Source organism: Aphanomyces astaci (assembly GCF_000520075.1).
Source record: "Aphanomyces astaci strain APO3 unplaced genomic scaffold supercont1.19, whole genome shotgun sequence".
Taxonomy (NCBI): Eukaryota; Oomycota; class Saprolegniomycetes; order Saprolegniales; family Verrucalvaceae; genus Aphanomyces; species Aphanomyces astaci.
Window position 1 is genome coordinate 505,427 of NW_009798282.1, and position 25,080 is coordinate 530,506.

General features: G+C 49.1%; 7 protein-coding genes across 9 annotated transcripts; 4 read left to right on the forward strand and 3 right to left on the reverse strand.

Moving 5' to 3' along the window:
* Window positions 1-305: 305 nt before the first annotated feature.
* On the forward strand, window positions 306-2,409 carry H257_08581 (hypothetical protein). The gene has a single exon (XM_009834525.1). It carries the CDS (start codon window positions 325-327, stop codon window positions 2,332-2,334), a length of 2,010 nt encoding a protein of 669 aa, XP_009832827.1. The 5' UTR covers window positions 306-324; the 3' UTR covers window positions 2,335-2,409.
* A 1,859-nt stretch (window positions 2,410-4,268) lies between these two features.
* On the reverse strand, window positions 4,269-5,568 carry H257_08582 (hypothetical protein). Its single transcript, XM_009834526.1, has one exon. It carries the CDS (start codon window positions 5,520-5,522, stop codon window positions 4,341-4,343), a length of 1,182 nt encoding a protein of 393 aa, XP_009832828.1. The 5' UTR covers window positions 5,523-5,568; the 3' UTR covers window positions 4,269-4,340.
* Window positions 5,569-6,503: 935 nt separating this feature from the next.
* On the forward strand, window positions 6,504-16,298 carry H257_08583 (hypothetical protein). Its single transcript, XM_009834527.1, has 19 exons — window positions 6,504-6,705; window positions 6,764-6,895; window positions 6,956-7,406; window positions 7,496-7,660; window positions 7,909-8,083; window positions 8,153-8,268; window positions 8,338-8,455; window positions 8,559-8,706; window positions 9,227-9,408; window positions 9,746-10,037; window positions 10,130-10,308; window positions 10,886-11,136; window positions 11,725-11,995; window positions 12,455-12,849; window positions 12,993-13,252; window positions 13,974-14,280; window positions 14,796-15,172; window positions 15,238-15,604; window positions 16,007-16,298. Exons 1-19 carry the CDS (start codon window positions 6,542-6,544, stop codon window positions 16,157-16,159), a joined length of 4,503 nt encoding a protein of 1,500 aa, XP_009832829.1. The 5' UTR covers window positions 6,504-6,541; the 3' UTR covers window positions 16,160-16,298.
* A 234-nt stretch (window positions 16,299-16,532) lies between these two features.
* Window positions 16,533-17,207, reverse strand: H257_08584 (hypothetical protein). The gene has a single exon (XM_009834528.1). The coding sequence runs from the start codon at window positions 17,180-17,182 to the stop codon at window positions 16,661-16,663; it is 522 nt and encodes a 173-aa protein (XP_009832830.1). The 5' UTR covers window positions 17,183-17,207; the 3' UTR covers window positions 16,533-16,660.
* Window positions 17,208-17,820: 613 nt separating this feature from the next.
* Window positions 17,821-18,512, forward strand: H257_08585 (hypothetical protein; the record flags this gene model as incomplete). Its single annotated transcript, XM_009834529.1, has 3 exons — window positions 17,821-18,014; window positions 18,152-18,209; window positions 18,279-18,512. 3 exons carry the CDS (start codon window positions 17,821-17,823, stop codon window positions 18,510-18,512), a joined length of 486 nt encoding a protein of 161 aa, XP_009832831.1.
* A 275-nt stretch (window positions 18,513-18,787) lies between these two features.
* H257_08586 (hypothetical protein) lies at window positions 18,788-20,163 on the reverse strand. 3 transcript variants are annotated; one of them, XM_009834530.1, is made up of 4 exons: window positions 19,539-20,163; window positions 19,244-19,461; window positions 19,143-19,188; window positions 18,788-19,079 (listed from the first exon to the last, which is right to left on the reverse strand). In XM_009834530.1, exons 1-4 carry the CDS (start codon window positions 20,150-20,152, stop codon window positions 18,872-18,874), a joined length of 1,086 nt encoding a protein of 361 aa, XP_009832832.1. In that variant the 5' UTR covers window positions 20,153-20,163; the 3' UTR covers window positions 18,788-18,871. The 3 variants fall into 3 exon arrangements, with proteins under 3 accessions (XP_009832832.1, XP_009832833.1, XP_009832834.1); XM_009834531.1 differs by having other exon boundaries at window positions 19,143-19,461; XM_009834532.1 differs by lacking the exon at window positions 18,788-19,079 and having other exon boundaries at window positions 19,102-19,461.
* A 152-nt stretch (window positions 20,164-20,315) lies between these two features.
* On the forward strand, window positions 20,316-23,933 carry H257_08587 (hypothetical protein). Its single transcript, XM_009834533.1, has 2 exons — window positions 20,316-22,081; window positions 22,859-23,933. Exons 1-2 carry the CDS (start codon window positions 20,360-20,362, stop codon window positions 23,816-23,818), a joined length of 2,682 nt encoding a protein of 893 aa, XP_009832835.1. The 5' UTR covers window positions 20,316-20,359; the 3' UTR covers window positions 23,819-23,933.
* The last annotated feature ends 1,147 nt before the right edge of the window (window positions 23,934-25,080 follow it).

A 25,080-nucleotide genomic window follows, 5' to 3' on the forward strand; every position in this document is an offset into this window, starting at 1 on the left:
GTACTCGGAGTAAGTCTCAAGCTCAGCTTGGTCTGGCACTTGCATAATTTCACCACATGATACTCTAGTACTACTAGTAGTAGGTGTGTTTCGTAGTTTGTTTCGTAAATACCCAGATAAAGGGAAATAGAAGTCAGAAAATTTTGTGAAAAGTTGGTATAGATGATGTGCACCATAATTTCGTGTTTTTTCGGTTGTTTTCGTGTTTATTTCGCAATACTACTTACGGTTAATAGTAGTAGTGTTGCGTACCAAAAATAGGTCCTCGTGATGGATGCGAAACCGATAGTTGGGTACACGGCAGTTTCATGATCAAGCCCCAACATGCAGTATGGCAGCCCGAGCGTGAACTCTGTGCTAATGAGCGGCTCTGTCCGCCGGCAGCAAAAGAGGCAGTCGTCGCCCATTGCCACGTCCGCCCTCGTGGAGATCCAGTGGACTCTTGTGGTCGGAAGGCCCTTGCTCGTGCTCTGCCTTGCTCAGCACGCGCTTTGCTGCGTCTACTTTATCATACAGGGAGCGCTCATGTCGGCCATGACACCGTACGAGACGGTCTTATTGCAAGCATGGAGTCCATTCGTTTCGTCGATTGTTTGTTATGGCGTGGCCAGCCTCCACGTCGCTCCGTTCGTCCGGCTGGGTCACCACTGCTATGGCACTCGCCCAGGTCCGCAATTAGCCGTGAGGAGTGCATCGTCGTTGTCGGCGTTGTCCAAGCTGTACGTGAGTGCGACGCACCTCGTGGAAGTTGCTTGTGAAACGTTCTTGGCTCAGCAAATGGCAAACAAGTTGACTCACTCGTACGTCGCGTACGGGTACGCACTGTGTGTGACCACCAACTGCTGGTTCACCCCGTGGCTGTTCTTCCTTCCCGTGTCCGGCCTCCTTCGCATGCTCGTGGACTTTGTCGACTGTCTCCTGTCGTTCCTGCTCTCCACGGGCATCCCCCTCTTCTACCACGTTGTACCGCTGGTGCAATTAAAGTTGGGAGCCAAATCGTACGAAAATAGTTTTGACTGGCTCGCAACCAACCTCCCCGTCGCCCGCCTCCTCGTCGTCAGTTCCCCCGTCGACCTCATTGCCACCGTGGGTCCAAACTTGTCAAACTTTATCATTCTTTGGCGCATTGTCGGGGAGCTCCAGTGTGCAACCATCCCCCGTCGACGTAGGCGGCACGTACAGCAACTTGATGCTTCAACGACCTTCCGGCGGGGTTCTGTCACGTACGAATCAAAAGCCAGTACCCACCCCACGACCAAACAAACCACTAGCCCCAAACATAAGTCGTGGAGCGATCGCGTTCTGCAGCTCGAGCCGCGGATTTTGAAGGTCATGCTTGTGGTCAACTTCATTTGGGGGGCGGTGGTGCTGGTCTTGTCGACGGTTAGCACGTTTGGACGCCGGTCGTGTCCGCCATTTTGCGTCCAGAAGACTGCGCCGTGGGACCACTTGGGGTGCAACTGCCTATACGTACGACTGCATTGTCCTGAACTGGTCATCACGTCCAACACTACCATGGACTCGCTATTAAACAGCTCCGTGCTCGGGCCAAACGTTCTCCTCCTGCTCGTCAAGTCGTGCGCTATGCCGTACGGACTCGCCGCCGATACCATGAGCCAGTTCCCCACGCTGTTTGCGTTTCGATTCCAAAACACATCCATGCACTCATGGGACATTCCGTCGTCAGCGTTCAACACGTCGGTGCTGATGATGCAGATCTTTCAAAGCGACTTGAACCATATCCCCCCCGCGTTGTATTACCCCCATCCACGCAGCGGGGTGTACATTTCCAACGCCCCGAGACTGGCATCCATCCCGTCGGACGTGTGGAGTCGATGGCAGGAACTGTCGATGCTGTGGCTACGCAATTGCAGCCTCCGCGAATTCCCCTTGGACATTCTCACGATGCCGTACTTGGGCGACGTTGGCCTCGAGTGGAACTCAATTTCGATAATCCCGGCACAAGTTGCAGACATGCCGTCGCTAACATCGCTGCATGTCGACGGCAACCAAGTGCGCCAAGTGCCACAACGTCTCCTAACAGCATCCCAACTGACCGTCTTTGCAGAAGCGAACCCGATCGAGACGTTGGACTGGCATGATTCGTCTATTGCCGCGGCGTTGGTGTCCCAGCGCCTATTGGTCTCATCCACGCCGTTTTGCGATGCATTGACGAAGACGTCGCCCACTCTGCTGGACGTGTCCGTCGTGTGTGCAACGAATTGTGCGAGAAACTGCACCCGGTTCAATCTCGGGGACTTTTTGTGTACGGCGGATTGCAATACAGACTCGTGTGGCTACGACAATGGCGACTGCGACCTCCCCTTCGACTAACGTTAAAGCGACCGGGTTGATGATAAAGTGTTGTTTGGTTGAGATACCCCAGTACTTTCAATTAACTACTTCGTGCAATCTGCCAGGACACGATCAGTGTAACGTTACATCGATCGGTGGCGTTATGACAACATTCACTACCAACTTACAATCAGGATCGTGGATTCGTTGAGTCAGCACGATATGACCACAACAACAAAAAACCGTCAAAGGTGTCAAGAATCGCAATATGTGACAGGGTGGTACACTGTACCTTTACCTTGTCAACAAGCAACGCGAACACGAGCCGGGAGTCTACAACGCTGTTGTGAAGGCCTGCCCGTGTGTGTTTGCTTGGTACCAAACATTCCCCACTTCGACTTTTACAATGCAGTCCTAAGTCCCATATCACGCGATGGTGATTGATCGAAGTTGTCCGTCAGTGTAAACGATGCCGTGTGTCATCGTGGCTTGTCGTGCTGCCTCGGACGCTGTCGTCCAACAAACCAAAACCCTGGAGAAGGTCACGAGTGGGTGGACAACTTCTAGGAGCTGATCGTGTGGCGATCATCAATATGATTCAAATCATGGGGTCGACTGCGGTAGTTCCATGCTGAACATATGTGCCAAAGTGGGGGCGTTCAACGTCTCGTTGCCCCCTTTCGGATAGTATCGCGTCTGTGGCCTAGTGGGGACTGTACGGAAACTGGCGCGGGACCACCTCGCCATCAGCTCGATGGTTCTCGTCGAAGCGATACTCTAGAACGTCGTGCGCAACAAGGGGCTCTTCACGGCGATGGCGTTGCCGGATATCGTGCCCGGTCGAGTGCGCATCATCGTGGAAACAGCAGCAAAGGGGCCATATAATGCAAGGGGGGTAAGCTTCCGGTGGCTGGCATCAAGTCGATCATATCGTTTTGTGTCCATTTGCGTAGGTTCTGTCGTTGTCGTAGTCGTCGTGTCAAATCACCATCCCCTGCGAAAGCCATCTCCCTAAAACCAACGTCACTCGAGACATGTGTGTGTAGAGTGCGCCGACCACTACCAACATGCCAGCGTGGACTCATTCGTCTCGAGGATGCTGCTGCGTCACATTGTCCACATCGTAGGGGCGTCGTGAATGGGGTATAGGGTGCAATCACACACATTGTTTGCTTGATTTCTGCACTCAATTTCTATTTTTAGCACATTGTAGAGTCGTTGTGAACGTCAAGGAAAATGATTCTGACGAAACTCCATTCTGATTTTTCTATTCTTAGCCCACCGTACAGTATCACAGTTGGTTTTGTGAGCATAAAAAGTCAAAGCGTGAGAGGTACTATGGTTGGCTCAAATCGTGCAGAAGTCCGCAACTAACTGTAAAATCAGCACTCCAATCATCCCCAATTGCTACAATATTAAGGGCAATAATGTGCCTCACGACAAGCATCGATTGGACAGCGTTTTACATGAGAATTCGAGAGCTTCGGCCAGCAAACATGGATGCACGACAGCTTAGCATTATTAGAATCTTGAAGACGGAAATATCCATGTCAAATTGAAACAACGAGGCGGCTACATTATTCACTACACACGACAACCAGTGTATGGGAACAAATAATATTGTAATTACAACTGGCACATTGCAATGGTTGCGAAATCCAATTATTAATAAATACTTTCTCAGTACTTCGTCGAGTAATTAAAATAGTGTACGTAGTACTCTATTTTAATTACTCGACGTGCCTCCAACAATGTTCACAGCTTGATCTTTCCTCTATTGTGTGCATGGACAACTATTATTTCAATATTTACTTGCAATTTTGACGAGTCAATTGCGACAGCACAGTGTACTTCGAACTAGTATCTGTTAATTGCTTGCTGGCGCAAAACAATTAAATATTTATGTATCTGTCGAAATGGCTGCAATTCATATAATATTACGTAGTACTACTGTAGTATTACGTAGGACTTGTTTCGACTGTTGTCAATTGGTATAAAAAATACTATATATTTTCCGATACCCACACGGCGTCCATCTATGTCGTCTAACTAGATTTATTTTTGTCCTCCAACACCCACTTGACCACCTTGGATTGGCCGTGGTGTACTGTCGTAAATGACTCGGGTTGCGAGGTTTGAGCCATTTGCTTGGCCAGTTGTTGCTTTGGCTCCAAGTAGTACTCCCCTGTGAGCACCCACGTACCCCAGTGCACCCCCACGGACGCCGCGCTTTGAACTTGGTCGTGGATTTGGATGGCTTCTGCGACGTCGCAGTGTTGGTCCCGAAAGAGGTGGCGCGGGGCGTACGCGCCAATGGGGATGGCGGACACGCTCTGAGGGCCGTACTTGTACCCGATGGCGTCGAAGACGGAGCCAGTCGCGGTGTCGCCTGCAAAGTAAAAAGACCCCCCTAGCCCTCGCACGACAAAGCCTCCCCAGAGTGCCACGTTGCGGTCAAAGAACCCGCGCTTGCTCCAGTGGTTGGCAGGCACACAGCCCACCTCAAACGGGAAAGAAGTGGACGAAATATCCCACCAGTTTTGCTCGTGGATGCTGGTGATGGGAATGCCAGCCTCGGCAATCCATTTGGCGTTGCCCAGGGGTGTAAAGTACGAAATGTTGGCCGGTTGGGCGGCATGCAGCTGGGCCAGTGTCACTTCTTCCAAGTGGTCGTAGTGGTTGTGGCTGATCAACACCACGTCCACGGGAGGCAGGTCCGTCACGGCCACAGGCGCCGGACGATACCGCATCGGTCCAAAGTACTGCGACGGACTGCATCTGTCGGTGAACACGGGGTCGGTGAGCACCACGAACGGCTTGTCGTGGCCTGGCACGGGGACTTCCAACAACACGGATGCGTGTCCTAGCCATGTCAAACGAGCATGACCGGGGGCGATGGGTACGGAAAAATCGGGGGTCAGCACGGGCAAAGTTCGGTCCAGTTCGGCCGCATCCGTTGGCACGCGTGGCCCTGTTTCTTCTTTCGCCGTAAGCCACCACTTGGCCAAATCGCGGAAGCGAGGACCAGAAGCTGTCACTGGGAACCTCCCAGATGCATCGCGCGCCGCGGGCTGCAGGTCAATGTCCAGTTGTGATGTTGGTGGGGCGTTGGCGCTGCTGGCATTGCGACGATGGAGGATTTGGAACGCCGACGGGGCAGTTGCTCTCTTCTGACGGTTCAGGCAGGGAAATAACGCGTGGGAGAAGGCAGACCGGACGACTAGCATGCGAGGGAAGTGGCAGCGCAAAGCATGCAACAGCGAGGAAGTGTCGATTGTGATAATTTGCCGCCACGAAAATCGTTTATCCGGATAATGGGCGTTTTCACCGGATAGGGTATTGACGAAACAACGATGCAAGTCATGATCCGAATACATCGCATGAGTCCACGGCAGCCAGCCACTGGCGCATCTACCGCAGGAAGTGCAGCGGTATTCTTGATCTCATGGGAAAGAAAGCTGTACTGATTGAGTCGAATCGAGCGGGGTATGTATACTAGCAACGTTATCTCAAGTTGTTGCCCGAAATGGGGGCACACGTGCAAGGATGGAAGTTCAAACACACGTGGTGGTGGTGGCTTGATGACATTGGTGCTAGTTGCGATCAAGCGACATCAACGAGGATGATGGCCCGCGCAAGTAACTTGATGTACTACTTCAATTTCATGAGGAATTTCGACCACAAGTGGTCAAAGGGCAAAAGAGTGTCGAGTGCTGTGACAGCAGCTCACATGGACGAAATATGGTTCACGCGGTCATTCACACGTCCGGTTTCAATGGGCATGAACGCATGCGTATGCGGCATGTCTACACCTGCAACCCTCGAACGGCCTGCAATCACCTTGACGTCAACGGTGTCTGTGGGTATAGCGTTCACTTGCACAAGGAGCCCACGGCTTTCGAAGTGACTACGTTGTGTAAGCCTTCATTCATGTTATGTAGGCCTGGACCTACTACACCCTCACGGCATCGCTCGCTCGCCGCCATGGGCCGACGTGAGAGAGTCCGCGCGACGCTGGAGTCGATCGATGGCTCCAACACCAAAATGTGACGAATTCAACGACCATTAATGCAATTTATGGGGGGACCTATGAAATAATATAAAAGAACTTCCATATAATTGCATTGAATTAATTTCAAGTTTTGCTTTTGTGGGGCCCACCTAAAATTCGCCTTATCCAATTGGATTGTATCAACCAATCCTTCGAAGTCGTGAAATCTGGCGCTGGCATTTTGGCGCTCGCGTGATGACCTCGACTGCCGCGTCCACGACGTCTGCGGTGCGGCGGAATCCGCTGGTGAAGCAATTCGTGCTGGAGAATGACCGCCCGTCCAAGATCAGTCATCTCAACTTTGGCATGCTCAGCGCCACGGACATGATGCGCATGTCGGAGGTCCCGATCCACTCCAAGTACACCCACGACGTCGCCACCATCTACCTACAACCTACATAACTCGTCATGACGTAGAGACCTGTTTATCATGCCGACGCGTGAACCTGCTCCGAACGGGGTCTTGGACAAGCGTTTGGGGGTGTCCAACAAGTCGGACGACTGCGAAACGTGCCACCAAAAGCTCACCGACTGCGTCGGCCATTTCGGGTACTCGACGAACGCTTCGCCCCCCGTGATCATCATGTCCTCGTCCTCATCTCCTCGTAGGTACATTCAACTCGAACTCCCCGTGTTCCACATTGGGTACATCAAGGCAACGATCGAGATCTTGCAAAACATTTGCAAGAGTTGCAGTCGCGTGCTTCTCGGCGGAGACGTCCGGGAGTCGTTTCTCCGCCGCATGAAGGACCCGACCGCCGACGCGCTCAAGAAGATCAACACGCGGAAGCGCATCAGTCTCCTCTGCAAGAAAGTCGTGCGGTGTCCGCACTGTGATGCCATCAACGGCACCGTGCGCAAAATCGCGAGTCCGACGCTCAAGATCATCCACGAGAAATTCCGCGCCAAGTCGGCCCATGACATGCGCACCGTGTTCGTGGCGCAGTTCGCGCAGGCGCAAGCGGCCAACTCGGACCTGACCAATGCATTGCTAAGCAAGGCGCAAGAGGATTTGAGCCCCGTGGTCGTGCAAGAGCTATTTGAGCGAATTCCAGACCAGGTACGTCGTACTCGGTGATTCGTTTTGTGTGTGAGCTGATGATGCGTTCATTGTTGTGGCTAAGATAGTTGCTTGCTTGGTTCATATAGGACTGTGCGTTGCTGTGGTTGAATGCGTTTGCCGGCCGCCCAGAGAAACTCGTGATGAACGCGATGCTCGTGCCCCCAGTGTGCATCCGCCCAAGTGTTGCCATGGACGTTGGCAGCGGCTCCAACGAAGATGACTTGACGGTGAAATTGCAAGAAATCATCCAAGTACGTTGACCTCTCCGGTGATTTATATATATATATATATTTCGACGAAAATATATCATATCCTGGACAAGTTCATGAAGTTTTAACTCGTCCAGGTCATGTAATTTTTAGCACAAATTGTGTTTTCTGTGTTTTTTATTTTTATTTGACTTTTTTTTCAACGAAAATGAACCCATCAATCTACGTCATGTATTATCTCCTTGATATTTTGGATTGTGAGAATATTTTAATATATATTTGATTTTTAGGTGAATTTCGCCCTCAAGGCAGCGCTGCAAAAGGGCGCGACGCTCAAAATGGTCATGGAAGACTGGGACTTTTTGCAGATCCAAGTCGCCCAGTTTATGAACGGTGATACCCCCGGCCTGACCAAACTCCAAGGGGCCCCCAAGCCCATTCGAGGGCTGTGTCAGCGTCTCAAAGGTACCTATCTATTCGCTGCTATAAATATATATTTCCGAGATATATTGACGAATAAATCGAATGAAATAGGCAAACAAGGCCGGTTTCGAGGGAATTTGAGCGGCAAACGCGTGGATTTTTCGGCGCGAACCGTCATCTCCCCCGACCCGAACCTGCGCATCGACCAAGTGGGGGTGCCCGAGCACGTACGGCCGCTATTTTATAGTAGATGACTCTTTATTATATATATATATATATATATATATATATTGTAGGTGGCTAGAACCATGACATATCCTGAAAAAGTGACGCGATACAACATTGCCAAGCTTCGCCAGCGCGTGATCAACGGGCCCGCCGTGCACCCTGGCGCCAACTCGATCCGCATTGAAGGTATGGCTATGAAACATATATAGAGAATTACCCCCTTGTAATGTGATAAAAACGAGCTCGTTGTTGGAGAAACATATATTTATCGACTTTGGTAAATACATAGGCCAGAAATACACGAAAAATCTCATGTACGGGGACCGCGCGAGCCTCGCGGACGACCTCAAAGAGGGTGATGTCGTGGAGCGGCACATGGAGGACGACGACATCGTTCTGTTCAACCGGCAGCCGAGTCTGCACAAGATGAGTATCATGTACGGACAGATATATATATATATATATAAGTATAGATGCGTTTGAAATGCAATGATAGTTTGACGTTGTTGGTTGTGCAGTGTTATTTTATTAAATATTATGGTGTGGTAGTGTGCATAATAGGTTTGTGCTGGTTTTGGGTATTATTGATTGTCCTTTTTCACTGAAATATATGGACAGGTGATTCACGGATCGATGAATGTGTCACAATTGAAGCTTACTCAATGTATGGTAATTACATCTTTCAAGATATCGATGTTGCCTATGGCGACGATCGATCATTGGTTCAAATTGCTCCATAGTGCACTTTGATTGGCTAGGACTTTCTAAGCCACAATGCATTCGATTCGACTCGAAAGTCCAACTTCATATATATATAGAGCTTTCAAGTAGTATCGAATGCATTGTGATGGCAAATGTGGAAAAATATAATTAATTTTTATATATTTACAGTAATTTAAAGATTCACGATAAAACTATTTGAGCCGATTTCACCATATATATTACATATATAAATAGGTCGCACCGCGCCAAGGTGCTGCAGTGGCGGACGTTTCGCTTCAACGAGTGCGTGTGCTCGCCATACAATGCCGACTTTGACGGCGACGAGATGAACATGCATCTGCCGCAGACGGAGGAGGCGCGCGCCGAAGCTGCCACGCTCATGTGTGTCCCCAACAACCTCATCACGTCTCGCAACGGTTCGTTCTATATATATATATATATATATAATCCAAGCCGAGAATATACATTTTGAAAATATAGTGGCCAGAATAGTACTCGTATATATATATATCTTATAAATAAAATTCAAAACCATCAAAGGATTTTGCAAGAGAACCGTACTCCTATACATATATTTATATATACATATATATATTCGAAGCCGTCAATATTACATTGAAAATAATTGTCGCCCCTTACCGTGGTCATCATATACTATATATTTGATATACATTCCAAGCGTAAATATATATTTTTGCAATATTATTTGTCCCAATCTGTCTATACTCATATCTATAATGGCTGGCTTTGTAGGCGAACCGCTGGTGGCCGCGACGCAAGATTTTTTGACGGCGTCGTACTTGTTGACGCAAAAAAATATATTTTTCAATCGCGAGCAGTTTTGCCAGGTGCTGACGCTCATGGGCGACGGCATCGACGACATTGAGCTGCCGGAAGCCGCCATCGTGTGCCCGATCCGGCTCTGGACCGGCAAGCAGGTGTTCTCTCTGCTGGTGCGGCCCAATAGACGGTGCCCCGTCAAGGTGAACTTTGAGCTCAAGGAGCGGAACTACACGACCAACCTGAGCATGTGCTACAAGGACGGGTAACGTGTAGCTGATTACCTATATACATGTATACTTAGAACGACTGTGTTAAAAGGACGGGGGACCTCATGTTGATGTAATCGTGTGGTAGGTACGTGGTGTTTCGCAACAGCGAGCTCTTGAGCGGCAACTTGTGCAAGAAAACACTGGGGGACGGGAGCAAGAAGGGCTTGTTCTACGTGCTCATCCGAGACCACGGGTCCGCCGAAGCCGCGCGGTGCATGAATCGACTCGCCAAGTTGTGCGCGCGATGGCTTGGGAATTTCAAAGGCAAGTATATCGACGACTGTATACCGTGAAAACGTGATATATGTGGTGAAAAGTGATTATGGTGGTGTTGCAAACGGATATGGTTTTGTTGGCTGAAATTTGGCGTTAGTCTACTGCAATTTCGAATTCGATATTGCAGTTCGATTTGATATTGAAGCTTATTCCGTGTATGATATATATATATGGTATACACAAGTTGACCAATGCACATGTGGACTGGGCCAAACTATACCAATCAATGATTGGTTGAATTTCGTCGTTCGTGCACATTTGATTGGCCAGGACAAAAATCTTTATTTTCTCCAAACCATTTTGTAACAAAATTCAATTCGAGTTAGTCCACCTATCAAATATTCAGAGTCGAAACTATGGATGTTGTAAAAATATTATATGATGGATGATATATATATATATATATATATATGATTTGAACTGGATTTCAATTTTGGATGAATGAATATGACCCACCAATCAATCATGCTTTGTACATGTCGGACATTTGTCTGGTTAGGTATTTATTCGTTTGCGTACGAACAACTGACTGTATTGACACTTGTGCATTTGTTGTGATTTGTAGGGTTTTCAATTGGGATCGACGACGTGACCCCGTCCAACGACTTGAAAGAGAAGAAGGCGACTCTGCTCAACAACGGCTACGACCGCGCCAACGACACGATCGAGCAGTACCGCCGGGGTAAACTCGAGCTCAAACCCGGCTGCAACGCGCTTGAGTCGCTCGAAAGCGAGCTCAACGGACTGCTGGGGAAGCTGCGAGAGACGGCGGGCGCCGAGTGCATGCGGTCGCTGCCGTTCCACAACAACCCACGTGTACGTGCCCTCCCTATTTGTGTGGGTTTTTATTTGTGGTATTGGATATATATATATATATAGTAGATATTGCAAGAACATGCGATACAGTGGACTCTTGGTCTTGGCATGGTTCAAGAGATTGGATTTATATTCTATTGCGTGTTGTGTGCTCTACTGTATATGCTTCAAAGTATATATAATGAAGAGGACGTCTATGTGATATATATATATATATGTATATGCGAAGGAAATGCGACACAGACAGTGGTCATATCGCATTTTTAGATGGGATATATATATATATATATACGCTATCGTGTGTCCTTTACTATATATATATATATATGCTTCAAAGTATATATCATGAGGATGCAGCTGTTCTGTATGGACGTATCTATGAAAATTGCGAAAACAAAATGCGATAACAACGTCATTGTTTGCATTTCTTTATATTTTCTCGAGACAGTGGATGTTTGATGTTGATTGATTCTATCGCATGGGGTGGTATACTTTATACTCTTCAAAGTATATATATACATATATATATGTATACATTGGCTCGAACAACAGAGGTATTTGTGAAAATATTAAAATATATCATGATAGATCATGGCCGAGTGTGGATCCAAGGGGTCGGCGCTCAATATTTCTCAAATGGTGGCGTGCGTGGGCCAGCAGAGTGTGGGCGGCAAGCGCGCGCCCGAGGGGTTCGTGAACCGGACGCTCCCGCACTTTTTGCCGTACGCGCTGCACGCTGCCGCCAAGGGGTTCGTCAGCAACTCGTTCTATTCGGGGCTCACGGCCACCGAGTTCTTTTTCCACACGATGGGGGGGCGCGAAGGACTGGTGGACACGGCCGTCAAGACCGCCGAAACTGGTACAAATATCTCTCTTGATAGTTTGATCGTGCAGTTGTGTGGTTGAAGTGCAAAGTGCCGTGGAAGGCAACAAGTCCTTGAATTTATGTATATATATTGGAATCTTTCGTGCAAAGTCAAACGTGCAAAGTGCTGTAGAAGGCAACGAGTCCTGGAATAATTAATTTACATACATATATATAAATACACATACATACATATATATATATATACATATATATATATATATATATATACATACATATACATATATAATATACACACATCGCGTTCCTTGAAAATGATATACCTGTATGAATTCAATGTGTGCAACGTACACTTCAACGCACTGTTCGTATTCATGCAACATGTAATTACAAACACATCTATCCACTATTTATATATATATACATGTCGACAAAGTGTGTGTAAACAAATAAAGATACCCCAATAGTCGTTAACATTCATGTTGTACATAGGGTACATGGCGCGTCGGCTGATGAAAGCACTGGAAGATTTGAGTTGCCAGTACGATGCGACAGTGCGCAACTCGGAAGGCAGCGTGGTGCAGTTTACATACGGGGACGACGGGTTGAACCCGGCCTTCATGGAGGGCGATGACCGACCGGTGGACTTCGACCGCCTCGTGGTGCATGTGAAAAACACAGTGCCGGACCGGTCGGGGGTCGCGCTGAGTCCGCTGGAGCTGCGCGAGTTGGGCACGGCCGCAGTCCAACGCGGTGAATTTCAGGCGATTTTGCCGCTGGGGCGTAAATTCCTCACGGAAGTGGAGCAATTCTTCTACAAGGCGGCTGCGACTTTGGCTGGGATTCGAAAGAATGTGCATTTGCCTATGCTTGACAATTCGTCCATGGTATCTTACTGTATACTATCTGGAATGGAGATAACCAAGTGAACACAAACATACACGAGTGTGCTGGATATATATATATATATAGAAAGATATATATATATATGTAGATAGATGTGCATTAAGTATACATATGGATCTGGTAGACGCCGTTTGCAGATTCGTTGGGGGCGGCATTCCTCGCTGAACATTTGGGCCATACCACCAAGGCGGGGGAGGGTCAGAAGGAGAAGATCACGTCGCGCAAGTCGGCGCCCGCGGCGGCCGCCGCCGACCTCAAGACGGACGCGTTGGCGTACGTGGGGCAATCCCAGTGGCACCGCACGTTTTCAAACTCGACGGAGCTGGCAAAGTGGCAAAAACAAGCCAAAGTACACGGCTCCCACGAGCAAAAGGAAGCGGCTCGGTACGATTTATATATATATATATATATATATCGAACCTCGTTGTTGTATCTATTGTCGTCTTTGCTCAAATATAGCCTTGACAGCTGATATTCGAGAATCGATTCGAGTCGGATTTGAAGCTGATGTAATGATGTATATGGTATATATATATATATTGACTTGTATCCCTAATTTCGACTTTTGTGCGATATTCTTTGCCAAATCTATCGATCGATTCGTTGTACTGACTTTTGTACGTTAAAATCATCCAGTGTCACACTAATTGAAGTCCCACACTAATTCGATGTTGAATTGGTCGAAGGGTAGATTTGATTGGCTACTTGATTCGTGATCTGGGTTTTGATTGGTCGATCGATTGTCTGTCGATTTAGCTATTCTGCTCATTCGATTGAGCACCCCACCCATTCCAATTTCGAATCGACTTGACAATATATATATATATATATAATATATATATACTAGTACACATTTGACGATGAACATGTTGACGGAGCCAAACTGTGGAGCCAAACTAGACTACTCGATGATTGGTTGAAATGTGTCGTCGTTCGTGCACTTTGATTGGCTAGGAGACATTCTCGAATTTAACACTTGTCGTTCTACTCAAAAGTTGGAACGGATTTGATAATATGAGGAGACGCTGGTTGAGATAAATAAACTCGAGAATAATAATATCTCTCGTTCTAACGTTTATCTATGTATTTGTATGTATGTGTGTAGACTGCTCGTGCACAACGTGTGCCGTCTCACCAAGGCTCAATGTGAGACACTGTTGCGCCTAAGTTTGACCAAGTATCACCGAGCCATGATGGAGCCTGGCGAGGCCGTCGGCGCCATCGGCGCGCAGTCCATCTCTGAGCCGGGGACGCAAATGACATTGAAAACGTTCCATTTTGCAGGCGTCGCATCCATGAACGTGACTCTGGGGGTGCCGCGACTGAAGGAAATCATCAACGCCGGCAAGAACATCTCCACTCCCATCATCACCGCCGCTTTGGTCTGTGCCGACGACGAGCGCAGTGCGCGGGTACCTATCTATGCATTATATATTGATTGTTTAGATTGTCGTGGTATATATAGGTGTGAATATGACAGAGTTGTGGTGATATATATATATATATTGTGACGGCTTGCGGTGATTACGTCTATTTATGACGCATTGTGATGGTATGTATTTAATCACTGGTGATTTAAACATATATGTTTGACCACTATGACTGATGGTCGTGACATATCTATATATATTATTATTTTTGGCTGATTGATAAGTACATGTATATCTGTATAATGTATTTATTATACATTGCTGGGGGGAGTTCATATAATTTGACATGATGGATTATGGTGATTTAAATATATTCTTTGACTAATTGTAGTGACAATGAATATGCATGCATATACCTATCACGGATAGTCGTGGCATATCTAGACATAGTTGACTGGTTGGGGATATATATATATATATAAATATAAATACAAGTTGACTGTTTGGGGATATATATATATATAAATACATGTATTAATCTATGGCTGGGGTGATAGATTGTCAAGGGGCGCATTGAAAAGACAACGCTGGGCGAAGTAGCGGTGCACATCAAGCAAGTGTTTGCGAGAGACCAGGCGTACCTGTCAGTCAAGCTGGACATGGCCGCCATCGACGCCCTCCAGCTCACGATCGACGCCCGTACGGTGCGCCATGCCATCCTCGGGGCTGTGGGGATGCCGCCCCGAAGCATCATCAAGCTCCTCAAGGAGCCGCATGTGCTTCTCAACGCCCGCCGCCCCGACAAATTGCGAATCCTGGCGCCTGCCAAGTACAAGTCGGCGACGGATTCGCGGTCGAGTATGTACTTTGCGATGCAGTCGCTCAAGGCGGCGCTGCCCAGCGTGATTGTCCAGGGCATCCCGACGGTGAATCGGTACGTACCCAGAAAAGAGCTCGAGCGATTTCTGATGTTTTTTTTTAAATATATATGATGAGTAGGGCCGTGATCAACTACGAAGAAGGTAAAGACAAGAAGCTGCACTTGCTCGTGGAAGGGTATGGACTGAGCGACGTGATGGGCATTCCTGGCGTCGATGGCCTCCACACAACGTCCAACCATATCATTGAAGTCGAGAAAACGCTTGGGATTGAAGCCGCCCGGTTCCTTATTGCGTCTGAAGTCAGCTATATTATGAGCGCGTATGGCATCGGCATCGACCGGCGGCACTTGATGCTGCTGTCCGACATCATGACGTTCAAGGGCGAAGTGCTGGGAATTACTCGCTTTGGCATTGCCAAGATGAAGGAAAGCGTGCTCATGCTGGCGTCATTTGAAAAGACCACGGACCACTTGTTCGATGCTGCGGTACGTCGTCATATATATTGTACACAAATATAATCTGTTGGACTACTTTTGTGCTGATTCTAAATCTATCCATCCATTGATTGATCTTGTGTGTACTGGAATTAGTTTGGATCAAACCATCGTCCAGTATCACACTAATTGAAGTCACACACTAATAATTCGATCTTGAATTGGTCGTCCAAGAGTGGATTTGATTGGTCGTTTGGTTTGTGTTTTGATTGGTCGTATATCGATTGTCTGCCGATTTGGTGCTTGCTGGCCATTCGCTTGAGCTCCCAAACACTCGCAACTTCGAATCGACTTGACAAAATACAATATATAGTTTTGTGTGTGTATCTGGCGTGTTGTGGTTGACTTAATATTCAAAGTCGAATAATATTTTTAATATATTTATCTGTGTAGGTGCATTCTCGAACCGACGCGATTGTGGGGGTGAGCGAGTGTATTATCATGGGAATCCCCATTGCAGTGGGCACTGGCATCTTCAAACTGTTGCGCCAAGTGGACCAACCAGCCCTTGTCAAGCGACTGCCGCTCATGGAACAGTATGCATAACCACCGCCCCAAGAATGTGTAGCCAAAACAAATATCCCGTCGCTGTAGCTGTATCTCCCTGGCCCACTCCTGCATACTAAAATACTACTAGTATCAACCGCATCATGTGTTCCATATATAATATGATCCGACATTGGAGTGTTTGGAGCTCAATCGAATGGCCAGCACCATCGATGCTCGACCAAACAAAACTCAGATCACGAATCAAATGGCCAATCAAATCCACCCTTCGAGTCTGTGAATGAAATTAGTGTGACACTGAACGATCGTTAGAGTACATACAAACGTCAGATCAAAGAATCGATCGATAGATTTGGGGAGTCAGCACAATAATAGTCCAAATTTTGGGTAAAAGGACAATATTAGTACTGGACGATTCTACTGGTAGTATGTCGTCTGTGTATTGTAAGTTAGCACATTGCTAGTAGGACAATCCTAGCTGGTGTTTGGGTGTGTGGGGGGGATGGATTCTATCGGAGACGTTGTTGCAGCACTTGCACATCATAACAAGTAGAAGGCAAGCATATCTAGCTCTGACGGGGAAAACTGCTCGGATGTCGACTGGAATCTTTTGGCTGCGTTGGACGCGCATGACGACGACTCGGTGGTGGTGGAAGTCGACGACGATGACGCCGGTGACTGGGGAACCAAGTAGCAGCTGCTTCTGCTGTCTCTGGATGTGTACAAGTCTGGGTGGAGTCGCTTGACTACGCGTAGCATGGCCCGGTCGGCTTTGTACTTGGTGTCGCTTCGTTTCTTTGTCTTGTTTTGCAATCGCCGGTGACGCTCGCAAAGCAGCAACATCGCGTCCGTGCCATCCTTCTTGTTGGTTTTCAGCGCTCGGGGGTAGTGGCACTTGCCTGTCTTGTACCGGCATCGCCTATCTTCTGGCAACGTTGTTGTCGACGTCATCGTCGGCTTGATATCGTTGGTTCGAACACTCGTAGAGACGATTGAGATGAATGAGTGGGCAGGGGTATGATGGTGTGGTGTGGACAACGAAGACATGTCGTACTCGTGCATTTTGGTGTGGCGTTTGTCGTGCAAATGGCAAAGTCAGACCTGCTTCACGTGCTTTGGGGTGCAAGTGATTTTTGGCTAAACATAGCCGCCAATCCCATTGGTGCGAAAGTAAAACTGCCACCGTCGAGCCGTTTCAAGCAGATCGCAAGTCAATAAGTACCACACTATTTCGACGGAACTACTCGGACAACATATAGAAATGCCAAGTCAACATCAACATGTCGTTATTAGTGTGAGCCAGATCGGTTTCAAGGTACTAGGTACTGGCAGTGTTGTTTTGAATGTAACCGCCGTCGATTGAATTTTTCAAACGGTGCATACGCCAGAAAACGAATATATGAGGGATCGATCTGTGAATCAAAACCACCAGCGGCAAAACTAATCCCTTTGACCTGTCGTAGAAGATCGTCGTTGCAATTTTTACATGGCCTTTGTAGTGCAAACTTGTGTCTACTGTACAACTACCATGCCCTAATTCGTAAGGTGGTGGATATGCCATTGGGGATCCCTTTCATGAGTACTACAGTCGGAACACCCATGGGAATATTGCAGCAGCTCAAGCGCGGAGTGAAACCGATAGCGCTATCACCAACAGGAGAATTCTTAGCAGTCTTGGGCATCCCGATGATCTTCGCATGATGTTTCTCACAGACGCCGTGTTGTTCTCCGAGCGAAGTAGTCCGTCGCAACTATTTGGTCCGTCCCGCGGGCCTCCGCACGTCTTGACGCAGTGCTTCGGAGCCACAACCATTCGGACCATATGGACATGTCAGCGTTGTCGGCGATCCAGGCCACCTCATGCGCATTACTTTGTTCCGTTGCATAGCACGTCGTAGCTTATAGAGGGTGCGGGCTTTCCTCGGTCCCATATCTACGAGCAAAGCGAGGGTGATCCACTGTCAATGGAGGGTCACACGCTCCGCGTGTCTTGCGTTCCCCCCACCCATTGGAGCAAGCGAAATATCGTAGGGGACACAAACAGGGCGACTGGGTCGTCCAGGGATGCGGGGGGCCTTCTACTTTGCAGGTAACGTGGCCTGTAAGCTGACTTGCGAGTGTTGGACGCCATATGAAATCGCTGTGCGACCACAGCTAGGTGGTCATCTCTCCTTCCTGGAAGTTCCAGGACCAACATGTGAATCTCTACGAAGCGGTGCAGATCAATCGAGATGTGGGCAGTCCCGTGTCCGTGGGGATCCACTGGGGTACGAATCAGCTTATCACGGGCGAGCCAAAGCAAACGCTCGCAGTGCTCATGTCGATTGCATCGAAGAGTCGCTTTGTCGCGCTGGACTACTACGACCTAGAGATCATTCCGTGGACACTGTAGACTGGTGGAGTTTGTTTACTATGTCGTATGCATGTTCCATGTAATTAGCCATCGCATCGTGCCTTTGGAGCACTGAATAACATTCTATTAGTAACATTTGCAGAACTTCGGCCTTCACTTTGGAAAATCATGACGATCAACTATCTACTCCTACTTAGGCCTCGTGGACGCAATTCATTCAAATACATCAAGTGGGGATTGGTTTGGCTTAAGCGTAGCAATGCATGACTGCTAGACATGCAGCAGTTAGATGGGAATTGGGAAGAAAACCAAATTTCCACTGCGAGTCGAAGGATTACATTTGCTTCCGATACGTTTACGGATTTTCGTTTGCAATATGATACTTCACTCGACGTGTATCAACTAAATACAATATCATCTGCAAAGTGGTAAACACCACGGACGCTGTCGACGGCGCCCTTGAACTCGTCCTTTCGGCAATCGTACAATTGGCGTTCAATGTGCCGCATGTAGTCTGGGCCGACGTAGTGAAACGCAATGCTGTCTGGCGCACAGCAATTTTCTTTCCACTGGATGCCTCCGATACCTTGGTGGTACATGTTGAACCTGCACAAGTCAAACTTACATCAATAGCCCCATCATTGCATAAGTATCTAATTCCACACTCACCACATGTCGTCTGGGTATTCGGACGGATCTGTAAAGTACACTCCATCTACAATAATGGCCACTCGTGTCGTGCAGATTTGTTTTTTACAGGCATGTCTTACGCGGGTGATTAGCATGCCATCGCTCTCGACCACTCAAGTCCCTCGTACTCGGTGGAAACACGCGGTGCCACGCCATACAAAACGCAATCGCAGCATCGTCAGGCAACGTTTGGCTGTACTCGTCGCTTAAGCACGTCCACAAAGGAAACGACTGCACTGCCAAACGCATGAACAAGCTGTTCATAACAACTCCAGGGCCACCTGAATTGAACACCCACCTACAATTAACACGAACGAACGACCACATCAACACGAATGGACGATCGAGGGTACTCGAATACACGTAGCTGCATACCAATGGGGCCAACGTTGTTGGTACTCTTCCAGCAAGTGTTTGTCCCGGACGTAGTACTCGGTCAGGTTGTCTGTAAGTCGAAATCGATGGCCCAATTGAAGGGGCACCACATCCTGCTGCATGACAATCTCTGGACTACGCAAATACGCCCGTAGATTCTCCATGATCACGTATGCGTCGTCGTCAGCCTTGTAAAACCAGTCAAAGTCGTGCCGGTACAAATTCCATATGTACTGCATGCTCGCCTTATGCTTTTGCCACAAGTGGCTGTGGTCAGACGGGACGTCGGCGATCGCCACTGCCCCCAAGGTGTTGTCGGTAACGTTGCTCAAGAAAACCAGCTTGTCGCATCGTTTGCCCCACGTGTCTTTGATGGCTTGGGCCTTGGTTGCGTGGTTGGGCGAGATGGTGTTGACAAAACACAAGATGCGTGGCAACACGACGTCCGACGAACTCACTTGAATGAGGTTCAAGGCCACGTTCGACTGCTGATAGTCTTCCGTACATGCATCTCTTCTCCTATTGTGTTTTGGCATCGAGGCGTGTGCGTTTACATGAATAGCTATCAGAGCTACCGCCGCTAGGCATAGCCACCTTCGCATTCTTGATGGCATCAACCCAAAAGATCGAACGATGTGCCGGTTGAAGATCGCATGGCGAAGACACACTCCGGATAACCATACCGATGGGGTTTATCCGGATTATGAGGAAAGCACAATTTTTGTCGAGCGGGGATTGGCCAGAAAGTACTTCAATTATCCAATCTGATGGAGCCACGACCAAACTGACGCCACAGCCGCTGATTGTTCGATTCGCCGAACATGCAGCAGCCGCAAGGGTACCCCGCCGCGCCAGGTAGCGCCGCTGGTTATGGGCAGCAAGCTCAATATGGCCAGCAACAGCAGCCTCAGTATGGCGCTCAGCCAGGTCAGTATGACCAACAGCAACAGTATGCACAGCAGCAGCAACAATATGGCCAGCAGCAGCAACAGCAGCAGTATGGCCAGCAAGTGCCTCAACAACAGTACGATCAGTATGCTCAACAAGGCCAATACGGCCAAGCCGCCCCACAGCAATATGCCCAACAAGGCTACGGTGCACAGCCCGCGTACGGCGGCCAACCTGGCTACGACCAGCAGCAGCCCGCCGCCGCCGCTGCGTCGCAGCACAACGTGGTGGCGCCGGCTGTGTGGGACATTGAGGCATTGGAAGCAAAAGACGGCATTCGTTTCTCTTGGAACAACTGGCCCAGCACGCCGTTGGAGCAAACGCGGGCCGTAGTGCCCATGGGGTGCATCTACCAGCCGCTCAAGCCGATTGAAGGCATGCCCGCGGCAGTCGAGTACGACCCCGTGCATTGCAAGAGTTGCGCGGCCATTTTGAACCCGTTTGCGCACGTCGACTTTTTGTCCAAGCTGTGGGTGTGTCCGTTCTGCATCACGCGCAACCACTTTCCACCGCACTATGCCGAGCACATTTCCGAACAAAACTTGCCCGCGGAGCTCATTCCATCGTTTTCGACGCTCGAGTACGAGTTGCCGCAGCGTCAAGCTGGTCCGCCCATCTTTGTGTTTTGCCTCGACACGTGTCTGCCCGAAGACGAGCTCGAGGAGCTCAAAGATTCGATCCAGCAGACATTGAATCTCCTGCCAGACGAAGCTCTCGTGGGGTTTGTCACGTTTGGCACGATGGTCCACGTGCACGAACTCGGGTTCGCCGAGTGCCCCAAATCGCACGTGTTCCGCGGGAATAAGGACTTTACCGCGCAACAAGTGCAAGACATGCTCGGGCTCGTACCCACCCGCCAACAACCGGCCGCCACGACCTCCATCCAACCCGGCCAGCAGCCGCAGCATCCCCCCGCCGCCGCGCGCTTTTTGCTGCCTCTAGGCGAATGCGGCTTCACATTGGACAACATCCTGCGCGACCTGCAGCGCGATCCATGGCCTGTGAATGCCGGCCACCGCCCCCAGCGCGCCACGGGTGTCGCCCTCTCCGTGTCGGTGGGGCTGTTGGAGTCTACGTTCCGGGGCCAAGGGGCCCGCATCATGCTGTTTGTGGGTGGCCCCGCGACCACCGGTCCCGGCGCGATCGTAAACCGCGAACGCACCGAAGACATTCGATCACATACTGATCTGCACAAGGGCAACGCCCCTCTGAGTGCCAAAGCCATCGAGCATTACACGGGGCTCGCGGAACGCTGCGTGGCCGCCGCGCACGTTGTGGACGTGTTTGCATGCGCTTTGGACCAGAGCGGGGTCATGGAGATGAAGGTGTGTGTGGCCAAGACCGGCGGCGTGATCGTGCTAGCCGACTCGTTTGGCCAGTCCGTGTTCAAGGAGAGCTTCCGTCGAATGTTTTCGCGCTTCTCCGACGAAGCCGCCGACTCGGACAGAGACCACTTGACCATGGCATTTGCTGCGACGTTGGAAGTGCTCACGTCGCGCGAGTTTAAAGTGTCGGGGGCGATTGGACCAGTCGCCGCGCAAAAGAAAACCAACTCGGCTGTCCCTGCTAAAAACATTAGCGAGACGGAAATTGGGGTACGAACGAACGACTTTGTATTATGTGAAATCGACATTTATATAGTTAGTTGGTTGTGTATCGTTGTTTTTGATGGAAAAACAATGATGGCAATAAGATGGTATATTATATTTGGCTGACATGGGAGTGTGTGTGCCAAGTCAAGTCTAGGGCAATTTGACTACTATTACTGGCACGTTTTGTATTAGTTGAATTGTTGCACCTTTGATACTCTATGTATTGTGCTTTCGAGTGAAACTTCGTGTTGTGGCGTGGTTTCTCGTTGGAATTTAAATCGATTTGATTGGCTACCTCAGATGGCTCAAAATTATTAGCCAATCAAAACCTTCTCAATGAAATTCAACCAATCAGATCGATTGTGGATCGGTTCGGTCGGCGCGATTCCCAAATTTGTATCAAATCGACAATAGCCGTTTCTATTATCTTTTCAGGTTCAAACTGTGAATGGTTTTCGTGATGGTTTACCACATCCATCCATCGATCGATTCGATTTTCCGTTTGTCTATATAGTAGTCGTCTACACGAATAAAAGCCCCACACGCTCATTCAATGTTACCTGCTTAATACGTGAATATGGGGTATTGGCCAGTAACATCGAATGGTGGGTTGGATTGGTCGATATATATTATATATTTATATCGATTATCTGTCCATGTCACTCTCCCCCTTTTCCCCCTCACTTTTGAAACTCAAAGTGGACACTCTTATCATGTCATTCCATATATCAATCCTCCGTCATGACACTAAATATTGATGGGGGGGTACGCTTTGACTAGGTTGGCGGCACCAACACGTGGAGTTTGGGTGGATTAGATCCTCAGACTGCCGTTGCCATCTATTTCGACGTGACCAACCAGGGCGCGATCGCCCCCGGCAAAGGCCGGTACCTCCAGCTAATCACTCGGTACCAGCACTCGAGTGGCAAGTACCGCACGCGCGTGACGACGATCTGCGGTCCATGGACGACTGACCCGAACGATGTCGAATCGCTCAAGCGAGGTTTCGACCAGGAAGCCGCCGCGGTGCTCATTACGCGGCTGGCCGTGTTTCGATCTGAGCGGGGCGACGAGACCAACGACATCATGCGCTGGATCGACCGGTCGTTGATTCGACTCGCGGCGCGGTTTGCCGAGTACCGCAAGGACGACCCGACGTCGTTTCGGCTGTCGCGCGAGTTCTCAATCTACCCCCAGTTTATGTTTCACTTGCGGCGGTCTCAATTTCTCCAAGTGTTTGGGTACTCGCCCGACGAAAGCTCCACGTACCGGCACTGCCTCCTGCGCGAAAGCACGACCAACTCGCTCGTGATGATCCAGCCGTCGTTGCTGTCGTACTCATTCCAAGGGCCCCCCACCCCCGCGCTCCTCGATTCGAGCTCGGTCCGCGCCGACACGATCCTCCTCCTCGATTCGTTCTTCTACGTGGTTGTCTTTCACGGCGAAACCATTGCCAGCTGGCGCGATCAAAAGTATCACGAACATGCTGACCACGCCCACTTCAAAAACTTGCTCGAGGCCCCCCAGGCCGACGCCCAGCTTATCATGGACTCGCGCTTCCCCGTACCCCGCTACGTCGTGTGCGATCAACACAAGAGCCAGTCGCGGTTCCTCATGGCCAAATTGAACCCGAGCACGACGCACATGTCTGGCGACGGACAGGGCGAGGTCATTTTTACCGACGATGTCAGCTTGAAAGTGTTTATGGAGCACCTGATCAAGGCGTCCGTGCAGACGTAATATGAACGAACGAACCGACGTACATATACAGATATCCGATCAATCAAATCGCTACTGCTAATAAAGAATACGCCACAGTCCTGTTCGAGAAAGAATGAGAGGCTGCTTGCTCTGCAAGTCGCATAAGCGTGTGGTTGAGGGGGGCGGGCATATGTGGGTGAATAACTAGGCACTTGAAAGCGGTTCACCGTGTGCGACACCAGTGAAGCACACTGGTTGCCCTAGTGTTTGAATTTTATAGTTAGAGTATACGTACGTACTGTATGTGAGATGAATTACACATCTCACAAAATCCCAACTTCAGAACGAACGTGGCCCGCAAGTACACAGTACTGTATCAACTGTATCCCATATTCTTGAAGGCCAACTGCGTTCGCTCGCCACATCATATCGCCAGCTGGGCTCACTATTCACGCATACGATTCAACATGTTTGGATGTTCCAAGAACTAGCCCCCCCCTCCGCCCCTCCACCCCGCGGCTAGGGCGGCCTCGTGGTACGATGTGCCCCAAGATCGCCACGTTGTCTTCTTCATCTCGCCAGGGGGCTCGGGCCCCTTACAGGACTCGAACTACTCCCGTCTCCTGATTGACTTGTTCTCATCCTCTACCTTCTTGTTCACAGGTATGAATGCCCCTTGTCAATTATGCGGATAACCTCGGAGAAAGAATTGAACGGCGGTCTGTATAGTTACTAGGAGCAAAGATTGGGGGGGCAGTGCATCATCGTATCGTTCGACACTTCGTTTCTGTTCTTCGCTGGCAAATGAGTCCCTGGAATATTGTCATCGCCTCGGATCTGAACACGACCGATGGGTCGCAAGTGGGCTCTGCATACTGGTATGCTTGGGCTTGCAGGTGATTCTAACGCCAGTAGTAAGTGGCAAGTACTATTAACCCGACCATCCTTCGTTCGTCCTACTAATAGTACGCTACATGCGTGATTGATCCCTCAAGAAATTATCCACGACTATGACATAAAAGTATGGCAAACTTTGCACTTTTGTCTATCGAGAGCGTCCTTACGACATGTCATATCTAACGTTACCTCGTTTTGTACTGGAATCGCACGTAGTCACACACTATTAATAGTATTTGCCAGTCTATGTTGTGCTTTCGAGCTACGTAACAGTAAATTTGGTATTTTCGGAAGATTCGACAAACGACGTCAAATCAATCGTCGAGTTGTCATTTTACTTGAACTAAATATACTCACTGTGAATCCTGTCAGATATGTACAATATTATTGACAGAACTCGGTGT